Raw genomic sequence first — 20671 nt, forward strand, 5'->3', positions numbered from 1 at the left:
TTTTCAGTAAGGTATTCTCTGCAAGCACTGAAATTATCGGTAACAGATAGTTTTGTGATAAGGTAATTTGTAACGGGTAACAAGTAACAAGTGTAAATAAAGTACAGCAAGATAGCCCAATCCTTTTTGTAGCAAAGGACAAGCCTGGACAAACTCTTATATGAAGGAAAACGCTCCTGAGGACACATGGGAATTATCGTCAAGCTAGTTTTCATCACCCTCATATGATTCGCGTTCGGTACTTTGATAATTTGATATGTGGGTAGACTGGTGCTTGGGTGCTGTCCTTCCTTGTACAAGCATCCCACTTATGATTAACTCCTATTGCAAGCATCCGCAACTACAAGATAAGTATTAAGGTAAACCTAACCATAGCATGAAACATATGGATCCAAATCAGCCCCTTACGAAGCAACGCATAAACTAGGGTTTAAGCTTCTGTCACTCTAGCGACCCATCATCTACTTATTACTTCCCAATGCCTTCCTCTAGGCCCAAACAATGGTGAAGTGTCATGTAGTCGCCGTTCACATGACACCACTAGAGGAGAGACAACATACATCTCATCAAAATATCGAACGAATACCAAATTCACATGACTACTTATAGCAAGACTTCTCCCATGTCCTCAGGAACAAACGTAACTACTCACAAAGCATATTCATGTTCATAATCAGAGGGGTATTAATATGCATAATAGATCTGAACATATGATCTTCCACCAAGTAAACCAACTAGCATCAACTACAAGGAGTAATCAACACTACTAGCAACCTATAGGTACCAATCTGAGGTTTGGATACAAAGATTGGATATAAGAGATGAACCAGGGTTTGAGAGGAGATGGTGCTGGTGAAGATGTTGATGAAGATTGGCCCCCTCCCGATTAGAGGATCGTGATGACGATGGTGATGATTTCCCCCTCCCGGAGGGAAGTTTCCCCGGCAGAACAGCTCTGCCGGAGCCCTAGATTGGTTCCGCCAAGGTTCCGCCTTGTGGCGGCGGTGTTTCGTCCCTTAAGCTTGCTTATGATTTTTCCAGGGTAGAAGACACCATATAGCCAAAGATGGGCACCGGAGGCCTACCAGGGGGCCCACGAGGCAGGGGGCGCGCCCAGGGGGGTAGGGCGCGCCCCCCACCCTCGTGGATGGTGGGTGGCCCCCCTCTGGTAGTTTCTTCGCTTAGTATTTTTTATTAATTCCAAAATTGACTTCCGTGGAGTTTCAGGACTTTTGGAGTTGTGCAGAATAGGTCTCTAATATTTGCTCCTTTTCCAGCCCGGAATTCCAGCTGCCAGCATTCTCCCTCTTCATGTAAACCCTGTAAAATAAGAGAGAATAGGCATAAGTATTGTGACATACTGTGTAATAACAGCCCATAATGCAATAAATATCGATATAAAAGCATGATGCAAAATGGACGTATCATGTCTGTACTCAGATATTGTTGCTTCCACTAACTCGTTTGTATTTGAGCCCTCGAGGCCCCTGGCTTGTAATATAAAGCTTCAATTATTTTAATTTCTGTCTAGATTTGTGTTGTGATATCTTCCCGTGACTTCCTGATCTTGATCGTACAAATTTGCGTGTATGATTAGTGTACGGTCAATCCGGGGGCGTCACAATGCACGTGTTGGGAAACGTAGCATGCAATTTCAAAAAAATTCCTATGCTCACTCAAGATCTATCTAGGAGATGCATAGAAACGAGAGGGGGAGAGTATGTCCACATACCCTCGTAGACCGAAAGCGGAAGCGTTTGACAACGCGGTTGATGTAGTCGAACTTCTTCTCGTTCTGACCGATCAAGCACCGAACGTACGACACCTCCGAGTTATGCACAAGTTCAGCTCGATGACGTCCCTCGAACTCTTGATCTAGCAAAGTGTCGAGGGAGAGTTCTGTCAGCACGACGGCATGGTGACGGTGATGGTGAAGTGATCCGCGCAGGGCTTCGCCTAAGCATACGAAGAAATGACTGGAGGCGTAAACTATGGAGGGGGGCGCCGCACATGGCTAACAATTGTTGGTTTGTGTTCTAGCGGTGCCCCCCTCATATATATAGGGTGGAGGGGAGGAGAGGAAGCCAAGGGGGCGCCCCAAGTAGGAGGAATCCTACTTAGGCGCCTCCCAATTCGGCCTCCCCCCTTACCATATCCATCGGAGGGGGAAGGAAAGAGGAGGGAGGAGGGAAGGAAACGGGAGGCCGAATCCCTCCCCTTCCTTCTCTCTTCTCCCCTTTCCTTTTCCTCAGGTGTGGCCCATATGGGGGGCGCAGCAGCCCTTGCTGGCTGTTGCGTTTCCCCTCTTGGCCCATTAGGCCCATATAGTTTGCGGGGGAATGCCCAGAACCCCTTCCGGTGACCCGATACGTACCCGGTACCCCCACCCCGTAACACTTCTGGTGTCCGAATACTATCGTCCTATATATGAATCTTTACCTCTCGGCCATTTCGAGACTCCTCGTCATGTCCGTGTCTCATCCGGAACTCTGAACAACATTCGGTCACCAAATCACATAACTCATATAATACAAAATCGTCGTCGAACGTTAAGCGTGCGGACCCTACGGGTTCGAGAACTATGTAGATATGACCAAGACACCTCTCCGGCCAATAACCAACAGCGGAACCTAGATGCTCATATTGGTTCCTACATATTCTACGAAGATCTTTATCGGTCGTATCGTAATGACAACATACGTTATTCCCTTTGTCATCGGTTGATGACCCACAAGTGTAGGGGATCTATCGTAGTCCTTTCGATAAGTAAGAGTGTCGAACCCAATGAGGATCAGAAGGAAATGATAAGCAGTTTTCAGTAAGGTATTCTCTGCAAGCACTAAAATTATCGGTAACAGATAGTTTTGTGATAAGGTAATTTGCAATGGGTAAAAAGTAATGAAAGTAAATAAGGTGCAGCAAGATGGCCCAATCCTTTTTGTAGCAAAGGACAAGCCTGGACAAACTCTTATATAGAGAAAAGCGCTCCCGAGGACACATGGGAATTATCGTCAAGCTAGCTTTCATCATGCTCATATGATTCGCGTTCGGCACTTTGATAATTTGATATGTGGGTAGACTGGTGCTAGGGTGCTGTCCTTCCTTGGACAAGCATCCCACTTATGATTAACTCCTATTGCAAGCATCGGCAACTATAAGAGAAGTATTAAGGTAAACCTAACCATAGCATGAAACATATGGATCCAAATCAGCCCCTTACGAAGCAACGCATAAACTAGGGTTTAAGCTTCTGTCACTCTAGCAACCCATCATCTACTTATTACTTCCCAATGCCTTCCTCTAGGCCCAAACAATGGTGAAGTGTCATGTAGTTGACGTTCACATAACACCACTAGAGGAAAGACAACATACATCTCATCAAAATATCGAGCGAATACCAAATTCACATGACTACTTATAGCAAGACTTCTCCCATGTCCTCAGGAACAAACGTAATTACTCACAAAGCATATTCATGTTCATAATCAGAGGGGTATTAATATGCATAAAGGATCTGAACATATGATCTTCCACCAAATAAACCAACTAGCATCAACTACAAGGGGTAATCAACACTACTAGCAACCCACAGGTACCAATCTGAGGCTTTGGGACAAAGATTGGATACAAAAGATGAACTAGGGTTTTAGAGGAGATGGTGCTGGTGAAGATGTTGATGGATATTGACCCCCTCACTACAACAAGAACCCCCCTATAGCAACGCATTGATGCGTTGTTGTATGCCCATATAGGTGTTGCTAAGGCCTACACCAAAGGATTAATATGCGTTGCCGTTGGTGGCGTTGGAAGGGCCTACAACAACGTATATAAATGCGTTGGTAAACGGCATGAAAAAATGTTGCAATCTAGCAACATATATAATTAGATTCTAACAACACTTCATATGTGTTGCTCGCTACACTGCAGAACATGATTTTCAATTGGACACAACAGATCGTTGCAACGTATAGAAGCGTTGCTACCATCATGAACTACAATTTCATATATTGGTATCCAGAATGATGTGGTCGGTGCTGACAAAGCATGGAGCCACAATATATTGAACATAAACGTCTCATATATTAATTTGACTTTGTTGCATTACAAAGAACATGATCCAAAGGTTACAATAAGTGATACTAACATAGTAGCTAAGTCTGGACGTTTCAATCAACGCCCCAACCATTCTAAAACATAATGTTTGAGTTATCGACACTGGAAATGACATCGTAAAACACTACATAAGACTATCCAACAGCAGCCCCATTCTCCATCTTGCAATCAACATCTGGGCCATGCATCATCAATTTATCTTAGCAATCTACAACAATAAAGAAATGAGATCAGTAAGTTATTGTAGAGAAAATAAGGTGAAGAGCGACAAAATTAAAGAGGAGCAACATACAAAGGTTGATGGCCATGCGATAATTAATCCTGCTGCATGACCAATAATGTTGACCTTTTTTAGAGGTCGTATCAACTGATCTGATTTTGCTAATGTAGCATCAATTCGCACTGCCCAGAATTGATTACCAAGATGAACACCCTCAACTTTATATTCTGGGTTAGTGCTTTGGAGTGTACCAAGAGCAACATTCTTGTTTGGATTTCCCAAGCTCTTGAAAAATACTATAGTGCCAACCTGTTCGTAAAAGAGAAAACCATTTGTAGTATAAGCAATTTGAAACATGCAGATAATCATGTGTAACATAAACTTAATACCCATACATCTATCGAGTCGGCACCCAGGCAATTTGTTGCACCGCACTGTTGTTTCTGTAGAATATATTTTGTGCAACATTAGTATGCAATATACTTGAAGCAGAACTGAAACAGAGAAGAAGAATATTTAGAAGATGTATGTCATACATTGGCATGCTTTGTTGCATTACCTCCTCTTGAGACTTTACTAATGTTCTGGCCACCATGCTAATGGCAAGATGCAAAATAAACAGAATAAGCAAAAAAACTGAATAGAGATGTACACATGAGGAATCAGAATGGTACCGTATACACAGAGTATGCTCTAACCCATTGAGGTGTGTTGTTAAGTTGGAGTTCAATTTAATAGTGCAAGCATAACTGTTTAGTAAATGATGGCATGTCTTGTCGTGCACTAGGTTGTTGTGCAAGAAGGCTACATGTATATAATAATTGTTAAGTTCCTTTTTGTAGCTACTATCTCTTACAATGCCACTTATCCTCTCTGTTATGTTAAGAACTACTGCTGCTAGCAATGTATTTCTTAGCAAATCTACACAACAGTTTAGTGATTGTTTTTTCATGTATGAGTATGCAAACGAAAGGCTGAAATAGCAATGTGAAGAGATTTTTCATCTTGGTGAAAGTAATTGCACTTTATCTCTTAGATTGTTATCTTAGATATTTCTACTCAATATTGAAACTGTTATTTATGTCACACATCATTTCTAGCATGCGTATGCGCTGGAAATGTGCAAAAAAAAATCTTGACGCATGAGAGCAGAGATGCATTGTGAAAGAAGCTTTAGAAGTTTAAAAGATATGGAGTGCACTAACCTTATTTGCACTAGAGTTTTCCTTCTCTTGTTGCACATTTTCATCATGGATAGAAGTATCTTTGTTCTGTGACAGGAGATATATCAGAAGATTTGGAAGAATTGTAATAAACATTCCTACCGTGAGAAGACCAAGTAACAATTGATTGTTGCTCAACCATATTGGACTCCAAACAATACATAAATGAGCATACCTTATCCTTAGAAGGACGTTTGTTTGATGGTTGCATCTCCATGTCATAGAGAAAGTTTTCCTTGCTCTGTAATGAATGTCAAGAGTATTAATTTCTATAAAAAAACAGAATATATTAATGCATCCATACACTACCATCACATTATTATTCTGCCCAACGTTACCAAGTTGTTGACTATGGCTGTCGCTATATACTCTCTGTCTGTTGAAACAAAATAAGAAAATGATCATATTTATTTAAATGACTTCAACTTTTATTATTAGAATATTCTAGAGATAATTACTTTTTGTTTTGAATTTGTCTTGCCAACACAGAGAGCATCTTGAGATGTAGACTTGTGACCCAAAGAACCCTGTAAAGAGAACCTAACAATTAATACATGTATTGAATAATGAAGAGCATTCTAAAATTTTGCTCGTTTTGAAACGGATTCAGAGCTGAGAATAAATAAGCGTACACAAGATAACCACATAATGAAAAGAAGCAACAAGACCTACGCAAGGAGTATCTGGTGCTTTAGATCTGATCTCATTGGTGTATCATCATAAAAGTTTTAATGGTAATCTTCTCAAGATTCTCGACATTGGTAATAAGTTAAGAAAAGGAAGGAGATACTAACCTTATCTGCACTAGTGTTTTTCCTCTGTTGGTGCACATTTTCATCATGGACCAAAGTTTCATTGTTCTGTGACAAAAGATATACTATAAGATTGGCAAGAACAATAATAAACATTCCTGCTGCAAAATGTGTGAGTAATTCTAAATTGCTACTCAACCATGTCTGATTCTAAACAATATATCAATGAGAATACCTCATCCATAGCAGGGCATTTGTATGATGGTTGCACCTCCATGTCATTGAGAAATGTTTCCTTGCTCTGTAATGAATGGCGAAAGATGATTAATTTCTATGAAAGCAAACAGAAATGTATTAATGCATCCATACATTACCATCACATTATTCTGCTGCCCAACAGTATGAAGTTGTTGACTATGACCGTCACCATAAATTCTCTGTCGATTGAAACCAAACAAGGTTAAGAACATACTTGCAAAATGGCTTCAAAATATTTATTATACCATTCTAGAGACACATACTTTTCTTTTTGAATTTGTCTTGGCAATAGAAGGAACATCTTGAGATGCAGATATCTGATCCAAAGAACCCTGTAACTACTACCTAAGAATTAGTACATGTATTGAATAATGGAGAAATTCTTCAAATTTACCTGTCCTTCAGTGTTTTTTTTTCTTCCCTTAATTTTTTCTCCAACTTCTCCATTTTCAGTCTAACAACCAAAAGATCTTCATTTGATGTATCCTCCAATGAACTAAGGTGTATATTCTGAAAGTGGCGTGAAGCTGACACATCAAAGACTTGATTTGGATTCGGAACCCGTCCCAGGCCATGTATATGTCCAGGCTTGTCTGCGCCAAGTACCGCATTCAAAACATCTCCCTTCCATGTTGTCTTTCCTCTACTAGTATCTACTAAAGCTGGATTCTCCGCTATACGCTTCTTCAAATCAACCTATATACATGAATAGTGTATGTCAGAACAATGTGCTAAACAACATTATAATTTTAAATAAAAGAGTCGATACTATACCACTTGTTCATTCATATTCTTGTCGCTTTTGTGCTTATGTGTATGCATGTATAAGACAGCCCTGTGTGGGTACTTCTTTTCTGGATCCTTTAGTCTCTATTGGTCAAACGGTTAATTTATTAAAGACCTGCAGTACAAATGGGATATAGATGCATAAAGTTCGAGTTCTCATAAACTGACCATCTCTTCTCGAACTCGTGGAAAACTCTTAGTTCCAGCCGTGTGTTTGGACTTCCTCATCGCACAATTTCTCCTATTCGTCTCACTTATCCCCTGTCAAACAATTGTATAATGTATGCACATGTATTTTCCATAATTTCATACCATGACTGAGCAACATGTACATAACGAATCTGGCGACTGTATACGTACCTGTGCCTTCGGGGTCATCCAATTACTGACCAGAGTAATCCACTGGTCCTTAATCACACCCTTTGGAACATTGGTGTTATTCGCTTCCATGCTCTTATTTGCATCAAAATATAGTGCTTTCAGATCTGACTTATGTTCCCTCCATCTATCTCCAACTTTTTTTAATATAATCTTTTCCATGCGAGGGGTAAAGAAACCTCATCTACATTTCAAATAAAACTATGGTTATGACAATGCTAGTATGTAAAGCATAATGATGTTAGCAAAAGAGATTTAATGTACTCCAAATATACCTTTACTTGCGCTAGTATATCCCTTTTGTTTCTTTGTTCATTTGTCTTTTTTCTCTCTCTCCTATTATTTTTCTCCAGTCCTTGTAGCTCAAACTACACAATTTTCCATTCCTAGCAACCGTGCCAAGAAAATTCCCAAGACGTGCAACTTCTTTTCCAACTGGCTGGTTTAGTTCATTGCACTGGACCACAATCCTCTGCCCTTTTGGAAGATTCCATGTTTCTTTTAGCCTTGTCCTCCCACGCTTGGTTGTTTCTCCATTTTCATTTGATCATGGATAAATGTCCAAAACATTTATAATTAATCACACATAAACAATTGTGTGAACTATCTTTAGATCAACAGTCTGAGGAACAACTGATAGTGTTATTCACCATTTTATAGAGCATTACATTGATAACACGATGGAAAATCACCACTAATGCAAAATAAGTGAATCTTACAGCAGTGCAAAAACAGGATGCAGTGTACTATTGCATGCTGAAGCCTTTTGCCCAATAGTTAGTGTAGCTAGCCAAGTAAAAACTTGAAAGTGCAATGCATTCCATATGCTACATGGTTTAGTTTTAGTTGTTCTGATGACCATGGTCCTTACAGCCACACTATACACCATCACATCTAAAAAGTTACCATTCAGTTCTGTTCTGGATAAGATGGTACTGCAATTGTTGATTCTAATTCTAATTTTTCAGAATGTCTAGCAGAGTGTCAAAAGGTAATTACCTTGTTCATTAGTAGCAGTGTCGTCCTGGTCCTCTTCATCATCGCTATCATCCAAGCCTTCTTCAACATTACAAGATGATGGTTGAACATGAGATGACTCAACATCTTTGAACATGGCATTCTCATGTTCAACATGTTCCTCAGTCATGTATTCATCATTGCATTCAACCACATTCTCATGTTCAACATGTTCCTCAGTCATGTATTCATCATTGCATTCAACCACATGTAGTTTACTTTGTGTCATATCAACTCCAGGAGGAAAACCAACACAAAAACTGAAAAAAAGAAGTAAATTAAATCAATGCAGAATGTACTGAGAAGCCTAGAGAGGTATAAATTTTCCCATAGACATTGTCTAAATTATGCATAGCCATGCCTTGTTTTCAGTTCTTACAAAAGATTTAAGAAAAAAACAGTCACGTGCTCATCACCTAGTTAATTTACTGGTATATGGTCCTCTGAATCACACCCGCAGCTAAGTGGTGATAGGCTGATCTTACTGTCAACTCCCCCTTCTGGTCTCCATTCATCACCAGCCTGTCTCCTATAGCCATAGCCACCCTCCCCTTCTCTGCTATTTGTTCTGCCACAGCTAATTGGTGGTAAGCTGATCTTACTGCGAACCCCTTCTACTCAAAATTAAGTCAGGCGAACTGACGCAGCTGACACACGGTCAAACTCATCACTCATATGGTGGAACAGGGGATCAATCGATCGATCTAGTCACTGGCACTGAATCGATTTATCTATAATTTATTTGAGCCTTGGGTGCAAAGGCAGATTCGCCACCACTCTCCACGGGTGAGGGACGAGTGCTCGTCGAGGGCAGCTGTGGCCGGCGGCGAACACAGTGGACGAATCTATTAGAGGAGAAGGAGGTTGAATGCAAGAGAGAGCCCGGGGGGAGGGGGGAGGCACTGACCTACAATCAGAGAGATGGACAGAATCGCCTGCCGCCGCTGGTCGTCAGAGATGGCCCAGAATCGCCTGCCGCCGCCAGCCGGGAGAGATGACCCACGACTTGTGTTCAGCACGACTTGTGCTGTTGAGATAGATGGGGGGAGGTGCGCAAGATTTTTGGGCAGTTACCTTAATTCGGAGGGAAATAGAAAAATGGAAGGAAGAGACCGAGGGAAAGAGGAAAAATAGAAGGAAAAATGGAGGGAGTTGTCGTTGATGGCGATGCTCATGAGCGTTCATTCACTTTCGACCTCCACCGTCATTTCGTCCGACATTACTCTCAATCTCTTTTTTAGTATGATGATATAAGACAGTTGAAATAAAGTTTGCATATTATTTTCCGTACATTAGCTGAACTCGGGATTGGATTTGAAAAATGACCCAAGTATGAGCCGTTTAAGTTCAGTCTGATAATTCATAGAAAGGCATCGGCAATCTAACTTTAGCCGCCACCCCATGATCCGATCCCTCTTGTTGTCGCTACGGTAAGCCAACGGGCAAAGCCTGCACTGCATGGCGGCGGCACGGAGGCTGCTGCTCATTGAGAGCCCAATATGGAGGAGTGGTGGGCTGTTGCCGGACAGCGACAGTGATGCGTGGTTGGGTTGCGGTTGCCGCCCGGTGACACTCAAGGTGGTGTTGATAGTCCAGCACAACGATCTTCAATGGTGACACATTCTGGCAAGGTCATCAGAGAGAGAGGGAGTCGGTGGATGATCATGGACTGCGGCGAGGTCGACATGAGACCGAACATATGCATGCAATGGCATGATTGTTTTCGTTCAGGTTTTCTTTAGGGAATCTTCTAATTTTGGTTTGGGACAGCGAGGTGGTGACGCAATCCCTGTTTAGGAATAATGTTCTCCCGGCTTTTTTCCTTGTTTCGTTGGTGTGTTTAGCGCCAACGGAGGGCATGTGGGGCCATGTCTCCGATGGGTCCTCCAGGATGCGGTCGGCCAACATTCATGGTGTTTGAAGTTTCTCCAGGTTCTTATCGGCATTTTCTTCTTTGAGGCGGCGATTTGATTTGCCTCCCACAATTGTCTCCTCACCGCCAGTGGATGCAGGAGAAAGAAGACTTCAGTAGGCTCAAAGATTTAAAGGTAATTTTATCTTTCTATATAGGTGTTCTCAGTAGGACGTGTAATATGTAATATATGGCCTTGGGCCCTTTCGCAAAAAAAGTTCGTCTGCCGCCTGCTGCCGCTGGTCGTCAGAGATGGCCCAGAATCGCCTGCCGCCGCCAGCCGGGAGAGATGACCCACGACTTGTGTTCAGCACGACTTGTGCTGTTGAGATAGATGGGGGGAGGTGCGCAAGATTTTTGGGCAGTTACCTTAATTCGGAGGGAAATAGAAAAATGGAGGGAAGAGACCGAGGGAAAGAGGAAAAATAGAAGGAAAAATGGAGGGAGTTGTCATTGATGGCGATGCTCATGAGCGTTCATTCACTTTCGACCTCCACCGTCATTTCGTCCGACATTACTCTCAATCTCTTTTTTAGTATGATGATATAAGACAGTTGAAATAAAGTTTGCATATTATTTTCCGTACATTAGCTGAACTCGGGATTGGATTTGAAAAATGACCCAAGTATGAGCCGTTTAAGTTCAGTCTGATAATTCATAGAAAGGCATCGGCAATCTAACTTTAGCCGCCACCCCATGATCCGATCCCTCTTGTTGTCGCTACGGTAAGCCAACGGGCAAAGCCTGCACTGCATGGCGGCGGCACGGAGGCTGCTGCTCATTGAGAGCCCAATATGGAGGAGTGGTGGGCTGTTGCCGGACGGCGACAGTGATGCGTGGTTGGGTTGCGGTTGCCGCCCGGTGACACTCAAGGTGGTGTTGATAGTCCAGCACAACGATCTTCAATGGTGACACATTCTGGCAAGGTCATCAGAGAGAGAGGGATTCGGTGGATGATCATGGACTGCGGCGAGGTCGACATGAGACCCGAACGTATGCATGCAATGGCATGATTGTTTTCGTTCAGGTTTTCTTTAGGGAATCTTCTAATTTTGGTTTGGGACAGCAAGGTGGTGACGCAATCCCTGTTTAGGAATAATGTTCTCCCGGCTTTTTTCCTTGTTTCGTTGGTGTGTTTATCGCCAATGGAGGGCATGTGGGGCCATGTCTCCGATGGGTCCTCCAGATGCGGTCGGCCAACATTCATGGTGTTTGAAGTTTCTCCAGGTTCTTATCAGCATTTTCTTCTTTGAGGCGGTGATTTGATTTGCCTCCCACAATTGTCTCCTCACCGCCAGTGGATGCAGGAGAAAGAAGACTTCAGTAGGCTCAAAGATTTAAAGGTAATTTTATCTTTCTATATAGGTGTTCTCAGTAGGACGTGTAATATGTAATATATGGCCTTGGGCCCTTTCGCAAAAAAAAGTTCGTCCTTGATATCAGTTGAACTTAAGGACTAGCACAAAGTGATGTATTCTCCCCCCCCCCCTCACCCGGACTCATCTCGACCCGTCGAGGCGACACAGGGTATTATGGCGTGGGGTGGAAGTCATTGTCTTAACGCTCCGGTCTAGATCTCGGTGTCGCCTTCCTCGATCCACTCTAATGTGTTGCGGCTCGTGGGCCTTCAAATAGCAGGTGGTCAGTGACCGAGGTTAAAGCCATGCTGGATGGCGTTGTCGTTGATGGCGATGCTCATGAGCGTTCATTCACTTTCTTGGAGGCGACACCGTGGACTACGCCCTCTACCTTTGGCTCTATGTGAAAACACTTTATTCGACCTTTTGGATCGGGCGGTGTTGGCATTTTTGCAGCGTCCTTCTCAGCGGGTCATCGTGGTGCGGTCCTTGGATGGTGGCGGTGGGATTCTTGCCGTGTGCCAAATACGAGTTGGATTTGCAAATCCGTTAAAGAAAAGTGAGCAAAGTTTGATAAAAGCTAGCTCGTTCGATCAAGTAAGAACAGTGAGCGGAGTTTGATTTTCACTTGTCATTTTTTAAAACAAAAATATAAGAAGATTAAAGAAAAAATACGTATGAGTTGCTCAAGTTTGACTGGAGTATTAACTTGTGATCGGATCACAAAATAATTCTAGTACATGTGTGTTTTGTAACTCGGTCAAGACATGAAGAAAGCTTAGTCAAGGCAAGCTCATTGGATTTCAGCTCACCATACCTCGAATTAAATGATTTGTACATAGTTTTATATATAATTTAAATTCCAATTTTTTTGCTGTTCTGTTCACCCATGTGACGAACTAGGCATCCCAAAAATATATGAGATGTTAGATACAAAACAAAAAGAGAAAACAAACTATGTTGATTTTAAATCAAGATAAATAAAAACAACACATATTCTAGATAAATCATTGAGAAAACAAACTGTATTCAAATTCATGAGAAATCAAACATCCAGTACATTCAACATTGAATGCACAAATGCCACATCTGACAATCTACCACTGAATCCTACATGTAGCTAGAGCAAGAAGAAATTTACATGGGGCAGTTGCGCTTAACAGGAAGCAGAAATGGTGGTAAATACAAAGAAGGATGCATTCCCTCATGTGGACTTGGAGAAGTAGGTGTGCTAACAAAACCGAGGTATTTCCTTGGCCACTTGTATCTGATAGATTGAAGTTCAGGAACATGCTTCGACGACGACGTTTGAATCGCATTTCCTTTGAATGATTGTTCAGCAACATTGGCATTATTCTCAAATTAACTTCACCCCGAGCATCAGCTGCAGAAATAGTATGTTTCATTAACAAAATTGTAGATCTCACAGTATTGTAAAGATAAGCTACATTTTTCAAACCTATCAGGGAAAAACAAGACATTAGAAGCAAACCTTTCATTTAGTTCCAAAGCTTCAGGATCAGAACTTGTAATAGGATCTACAGTTGTGCCTTCTATATCTCTTCTAGTCCACATTTCATTCCCATGCGCAGTATCAAAAAGCTCACCCAGATTACTGACATGATAAGGTTCACTTTCTATATCATTCCGTTCTTCACCCATGTCAAAATTGTCTCGAGGAGTCACCTTCGTCACAAATGACCATCCAGGATTTGTACGGTCTTTCGTATAGAAAACTTGGTCAACTTGATTGGCAAATACAAAAGGCTCATCCTCTATCTTCTCACCACCATGGACTTGCTGTGAAAAAATTCACAAGCGTACGACCAAACATATCTTTTCTTACTTCTTTTTCTTTAGTACTATTAACCCATTCACATTTGAATAGCACCACCGAAAATTTTCTATAATAATCCAACTCAATTATGTCAACTATCTTCCCATAGTACATGGCATCTCCAAGTATAGGGTTAGTATCACCTCAGAAGCATAACTTGATGTTTTTGCGGTCAAAACAACTCCACTGTTTTGCGTCTTCTTATCATAACGCTTGGGTCTAAATCTATATCCATGGGTACAGAAGCCTATGTATCTTCGTGCAACCTCAATTGGACCACGAGCCAACCATCTAATATCATCATCGATGCTGTCAGTACCCCTTTGCTGCTCCAGCTGCATTACCTACACCAACACGGAACTTAGATAACAAAAACTCAAAAACAGAATACTAATAACAGGGAACTTACATGATCTCTAAACCAATCAGGGAAGTTGGCATGCTGCATGCGCTCAATGGTTTTTAGTGCTAGGCGCTTGTTGCGGGTTTTCCTTTTTAGTTCAGCACCATGTGCTCTACAACACATATAAACACAATTTTAGATCATAAAATTAGTCAACATGCTAACAAGTTAAGGTAAGACATTTACATGAGATATGGAGTGACAACATCACAGTTGTAGAGCACAAATCTATGGGCTTGTAAGGACTCCATATCATTCAAAGTGTAGGTGCGTGGTTTTCCCAATGGATTCCCTACTGGAGGAAATAATGTGGATTCATTTGCATACATTGCAGATTCATTCTCATTTGGTTTGTCATGATTCCTTGATGGTTGGTTGTGCTTAGTAGAGAAACCCTCTAAGTATCTTGAGCAAAAGGCCATGCACTCATCCGCCAAAAATGATTCAGCAATTGAACCCTCAGGGCGAGCTTTGTTGCGAACATATGACTTCAATTTACCTAGGTACCTGCACACATGTCAAAACATCAATTTAGCAAGTCATATGACATCACTTGCCAATATTGCACTTTTCTTAGCATCACATTGTTACCTTTCAATAAAGTACATCCATCGATAGCAAACTGGTCCAGCAAGTTTACATTCAGTTGCTAAATGGACAACTAAATGAACCATGACAGTGAAAAATCCAGGAGGGAATATCATCTCCATTTTACAAAGTGTGATTCTAATTGATTCTTCCAAATGGTCAAGCTCATTTACATGGAGAACTTTTGAACATATTCCTCGGAAGTAAGCAGATAATTCAAGTAGTACTGTTGTGACACGGTCTGGAAGAATACCCGTCAAAGCGATAGGCATGAATTGTTGTAGTAGGACATGGCAGTCATGTGTTTTTAGCCCGGAAATTTTTCCTTCAGCGGACTTCACACATTTAGATATATTTCCACAATAGCCATCGGGAACCATTATAGACTCAAGAACTTCAAGGAACAATTTTATCTCACTTCTGGACATGGTAAATAATGCAGGTGGTAAGTAAAACTTGCCTGAAGGTTGTTGCTCTGGATGTAGGTCCTCTCTAATATTCATCTCTTTAAGATCTAGACGAGCAGAAAGATTATCTTTTGACTTCCCATCTAAACCTAAAAGTGTGCCCAAAATATTATCACACACATTCTTCTCTATATGCATCACGTCAAGATTATGTCGAACGAGATTATAGTCCCAATAGGGTAATGTAAATAGACTACTTAATCCCTTGTAAGTTTTTGATTGCTTAAAATCACCAAGAGCCTTTATTTCTTCTTCAACCTGACGTCCATAGTAAGTTCGAGGCTCTGCTCTATGCTCCACCGTTCCATCAAAAGACTTTTGATCAAAATGAAACTTATGAGCAGGAGGCAGAAATCGGCGGTGACCCATAAAGCATGATTTCTTTCCATGTTTTAATCGCTTGGACCATGCATCTGCACCGCATGGTGGACATGCAAATTCTCCATGCACCTTATGTGAAGAAACCATTCCTAAAGCTGGCAGATCATTTATAGTCCACAACACGACTGCTCGCAAAGTAAAGGTTTCATTTTTAGACACATCATATGTGACAATTCCATTCAGAAATAAGTCTTTCAAGTCATCCAAAAGTGGCTGGAGAAAGACATGAATATTATCGCCTGGATTTTTGGGCCCAGGAATTATCAAAGATAGCAAAAGGTAAGATTCTTTCATGCACAACCATGGAGGCAGATTATATATTGTCAAAACAACTGGCCAACAACTATAACTAGAACTCATCATCCCATAGGGATTAAATCCATCATGACCCAAGCCAAACCGTATATTACGGCAATCAGATGCAATTTTTGAGTACCTTTCATCTAAAGCCTTCCATGCTAGGGAATCAGCTGGATGTCGTAGTGCGCCATCCTTAATGTGCTCTTCATCATGCCATCGCAAAAGAGGTGCTGTCTCTTTGCACATGAACAATATTTTCAACCTATCCTTGATTGGAAAGTAACGTAAAACTTTGCTTGGTGTTGCTTTTTTTCTTTCCTTCTTTGTTAACTTTGTTTCCGGTTCTTTATCTTTCCACCTAGAGGCCTTACAGATTGAGCAAAAATCATCATTTTCCGTGTCTTTCCAGAACAGCTGGCAATTATTTGGACAAGCATGAATTTTTTTATAATCTAGGCCAAATTTTGAAACAATCTTCTTAGCCTCGTAAAAATTCTGGGGCAGCTCATTTCCGTTTGGAATTGCCATGCGCAGAGTATCAAGTAGATCTCCAAATGACTTGTCAGACCATTTGTTCATGGATTTTGTATTAAACAAAATCACAAGTAATGATAGCTGTGATAATCCACATTCCGGCCATAAAGGCTTCTTCGAATCATTGATCAATTTATAAAATTCCTCGGCTTCTAAATTTGGTCCATGTTGATTCGGTGGATGTAGACTCTCACTCATTGGCACATCATCATACACATTCCTGAAGGCATCATTAATCAACCCATGCATGTCAGCAAGCATTTCTTCATTGGGAGGCTGTGGTTGCTGATCATTATTGTGCTCATCTGAAGATTCGCCATGAAAAACCCATTTGTCATAACTCTGAAGAATTCCGTTACAGATCAAATGATCACGGACATCATTCTTTGATAGAACAGAAGTGTGCACGCATACTTCACATGGACAAAGGATCGTGGTATCTTCTGTCTTATCTTTATATGCAAATTCCAAAAATCCATCTACGCCAGCCACGTACCACGTACCGGCTACTTCCTCTAGGATAACGCAAAAGTACCTTGCTGATTTGTACATCCATACCCACTCTGCAATAAAGAGTTCAATTGTCATTTCAAGGTTGAATCCTACTTAATCCAATTTTCCAGTTACTGATCAAGACAAGTTATGTCTAACAAGCATAAGCAGACAATAAAAAATATCGAACTTAGACTTTGTCTAGCAAACTGCATCATCAATGACATAAATATTTTCCAAAGATTAAGTAGACAAGATCATACAAGAGATGAAAAGGGAGAGAAGCTTACCTATGCGGGGGCATGTCTTTGGTGCTGGTGTAGGCGGCGATTGTTAGACAGCTGGTCAGCGGTATAGATGTGGCAGAAATTCTGAAAAGAGAAGAAAAAAATAGCATCATGTTTCTCAGAGTCGTTACAGCATGATCGTACTACCCTAACAATCAAATTTTCTCTCAACCAACAAGGACATGTATATCATCGATATATTTCCCAACGGGCTTGATCAGTTTGCTAATAGAAGAATACATTCTATACTAATAGTCCCTACATGATGAACAACAGTACACTACAATAATCTTTTTGAAACTACAAGCTAATGAAACTGAACATGCAGGCTCTAAAAATATGTATAGTAGAGAGTCTCCTACATGTAGCTGATAAACTTGAAGGTTTCATCCACTTTGAACAACATTGCGATGTTAATATGGAATACCTACACTGAGGGCTGATCTCAGATATATTATACACCCCTACCATCTCAACTCAATATTTTTTTCAAGAACACTCAACTCAATATATCAGCTATATATATTGTATACATACGCATAACATACTGATGCATCTGATGAAGAAGCATCATCGACTAATGCCATATACCAGTGAAACAATACCATAGGCAAGAAGAATACACCTATCTTTTTCTTCTTCTTTTGGTTCTGTCCCCTGTACATTAAATACGTTGTGTAGTCATTGCTATTCAGACATTTAGACCATTTCTATAATTGTAAGGGTATAACCATACACATTTTCCTTGGCTTGCGGAACCATATAATGGTTTCCCATTTTATCGAAATAACAGTTAAGTAGCAAAGTTACTTGAAATTTGATGGTTTACATCATACAAGAAAACATGTGTATACTCTGTTATATACTGAAATCTGACTGTAGCAGAACAGTAAGTTTTATATCACAGTTTCAGCTTCTTATAACATTGATCATCGTTATATAGTAAGAAAAATACGAAATTACATATAAGCTATTTTTCTTGAATAGCAGATGCACATGATTATGCTAGATAGATATACTTAATTGACTTCAGTTGCATCGAGTTCAGTTCAGGTGTTAGTTTTCTATTGGGTACAAGAATCGATCTATACTGCTCTCCACGTTTACCAAACCAGACGAAAAAATGACAGTTTCAGAAAAGAGATGAAGAGGGTGAGGGAAGGTCACCTATGCAGGGGCGCTTTGCTCGTACAGCTTCAGGTGAGGCGGCGATTGGCATACCACTGGTTGGCGGCGCTGCTAGGTGCAGGGATCCAGGGATGGGGTTTGGACGGTCGGGCGTGCAGTATTGGGGCGGGGGGGGTGGGCGTTCGGGCTGAAGTGCAGCTTGGCTGTTTGGGGCCGGCGGCGGAAGGTGAGATGGCTCGGTGGTGGCGCAGCAAGGTGACGCAGCCTGGGAGGGTGGCGGTGGAGGGGAGCTAGGCATCCGGTCGTGCAATATGGGGGACGACGCGTCGGTATTGAGGTAGATCATGGGTGCTTGGGGCGACGGCGGGAGGTGGGATTGTTCGGCGGCGGCGTACTCTCACGGCAGGGAGATTCAGATTCAGGCAATTCTAGGTATTCGGTTTTTATATGGCTTATTGGAAAAGAAAAGAATATAACTAAATAAACAGAAAGCATTATTTTTTTGGGGCCCACGAGTCAGAATTCTAGATGGGAAGGCGATCTGATTATGAGTTCCTCCCGTCCATTAACACATAGCTACGCATATCTATAACACATGGTATTCGTTGTTGTCCGTACAGAAGCAACGGATGTCCTTCCAACGTATATTTGCGTTGTTCCAATGCATTATCAAAGCGTTGCAAACTATGCATTGCTATAGGGGGGTTCTTGTTGTAGTGCCTCCCGATGAGAGGATCGTTGGTGATGACGATGGCGATGATTTCCCCCTCCCGGAGGGAAGTTTCCCCGGCAGAACAGCTCTGCCGGAGCCCTAGATTGGTTCTGCCAAGGTTCCGCCTCGTGGCGGCGGAGTTTCTTCCCGAAAGCTTGCTTGTGATTTTCCAGGGTAAAAGACTTCACATAGCAGAAGATGGACACCGGAGGCCTGCCGGGGGCCCACGAGGCAGGGGGCGTGCCCAGGGGGTTGGGCGCGCCTCCCACCCTCGTGGCCAGGGTGTGGGCCCCCTCTGGTACTTTCTTCCCTCAGTATTTTTTATTAATTCCAAAAACTGCTTCTGTGAAGTTTCAGGACTTTTGGAGTTGTGCAGAATAGGTCTCTAATATTTGCTCCTTTTCCAGCCCAGAATTCCAGCTGCCAGCATTCCCCCTCTTCACGTAAACCTTGTAAAATAAGAGAGAAAAGGCATAAGTATTGTGATATAACTTGTAATAATATCCCATAAAGCAATAAATATCGATATAAAAGCATGATGCAAAATGGACGTATCAACTCCCCCAAGCTTAGACCTCGCTTGTCCTCAAGCGGAAGCCGATAACGATAAATATGTCCACATGTTTAGAGATAGAGGTGTCGATAAAATAAAATACGGACATGACGGCATCATGATCATTCTTATAACAACAACATATATGAATATTGTCATATGATTTCTTATGCTCAAGAAATAATCTATTCACAATGTGAAGTATGAATCAGAAAGGACTTAGTCGTGGAGCCATCGCAACTAGGAAGCTTAAAGGGGTTAAAGCGGGACAAAGGACACGAGGGTTATACTGGTTCGGCCCCTTACGGTGAAGGTAAAAGCCTACTCCAGTTGAGGTGGAATTACTAGGGTTTCGATGACCAGGGAGCGAATCCGCTATGCCTGGCTACCGATTTTATGTTATCTCCCTTAAGCCGCCGGCGGGTCATCCCCTTATATACACGGGTTGATGCCCCGCGGCCTACAGAGTCCCGGCCAGCTTATAAACAGTATCCGGCTCGGTAACTAGTTAATCTTGCCTTACAACACAAGTCACACCATTACGGCGGTTTATGACTACGGGCCTTAAGTCACCTACGGGCTTTAGGCCCTTTATTGAACCGCCATCTTCAAGCTTTGATATTGGGCTTTATATGATGAATTGCCATAACGTAACCCGGCCCCAGTTATATCCCCAACATTAGGCTCCAGATTGATTTGAACTGGTTCATATCGATCTTCAATACCTTAAGAAAAAAAACTTCTGGCTTCTGTCTGTGCAAAAGTTATGACCCGCCGTGACGTCATCTTCTGGATTCCTGATAACCCGCCATGACGTCATCTTCCATTAAATTCATTTTTTTATTCCGTCATACCCCGACGGATCTTTATCTTAATAACCATCCCGAAAATCGAGGCGTCGGAGCCGCTGGGTAATCAAGTTTTCGGCCTCCTCGTTTTTCGCGCCCACTTATCAGTCCTCCCTTATAAATA

At 41.8% G+C, this 20671-nt stretch overlaps 2 protein-coding genes across 4 annotated transcripts; both read right to left on the reverse strand.

The window, feature by feature from the left end:
- Window positions 1–4080: 4080 nt before the first annotated feature.
- Window positions 4081–9782, reverse strand: LOC123141310 (uncharacterized). Of its 3 annotated transcripts, XM_044560488.1 has the most exons (18): window positions 9655–9782; window positions 8006–9007; window positions 7713–7914; window positions 7521–7613; window positions 7341–7436; window positions 6961–7262; window positions 6830–6898; window positions 6683–6745; window positions 6544–6609; window positions 6351–6416; window positions 6015–6083; window positions 5866–5932; window positions 5732–5797; window positions 5539–5604; window positions 4870–4929; window positions 4729–4776; window positions 4406–4642; window positions 4081–4321 (listed from the first exon to the last, which is right to left on the reverse strand). In XM_044560488.1, the coding sequence occupies exons 9-18, from the start codon at window positions 6588–6590 to the stop codon at window positions 4304–4306; spliced, it is 744 nt and encodes a 247-aa protein (XP_044416423.1). In that variant the 5' UTR covers window positions 6591–6609; window positions 6683–6745; window positions 6830–6898; window positions 6961–7262; window positions 7341–7436; window positions 7521–7613; window positions 7713–7914; window positions 8006–9007; window positions 9655–9782; the 3' UTR covers window positions 4081–4303. The 3 variants fall into 3 exon arrangements, with proteins under 3 accessions (XP_044416423.1, XP_044416422.1, XP_044416421.1); XM_044560487.1 differs by having other exon boundaries at window positions 6830–7262; XM_044560486.1 differs by lacking the exons at window positions 4081–4321; window positions 4406–4642; window positions 4729–4776; ... (4 more) ...; window positions 6015–6083; window positions 6351–6416 and having other exon boundaries at window positions 6596–6609.
- A 3395-nt stretch (window positions 9783–13177) lies between these two features.
- LOC123141312 (uncharacterized) lies at window positions 13178–18823 on the reverse strand. Its single transcript, XM_044560489.1, has 7 exons — window positions 18474–18823; window positions 17310–17390; window positions 14849–17090; window positions 14444–14764; window positions 14264–14369; window positions 13510–14198; window positions 13178–13401 (listed from the first exon to the last, which is right to left on the reverse strand). Exons 3-6 carry the CDS (start codon window positions 17077–17079, stop codon window positions 13950–13952), a joined length of 2907 nt encoding a protein of 968 aa, XP_044416424.1. The 5' UTR covers window positions 17080–17090; window positions 17310–17390; window positions 18474–18823; the 3' UTR covers window positions 13178–13401; window positions 13510–13949.
- Window positions 18824–20671: the final 1848 nt, after the last annotated feature.

The sequence above is a fragment of the Triticum aestivum genome, chromosome 6D (genome assembly GCF_018294505.1).
Source record: "Triticum aestivum cultivar Chinese Spring chromosome 6D, IWGSC CS RefSeq v2.1, whole genome shotgun sequence".
Classification (NCBI taxonomy): domain Eukaryota; kingdom Viridiplantae; phylum Streptophyta; class Magnoliopsida; order Poales; family Poaceae; genus Triticum; species Triticum aestivum.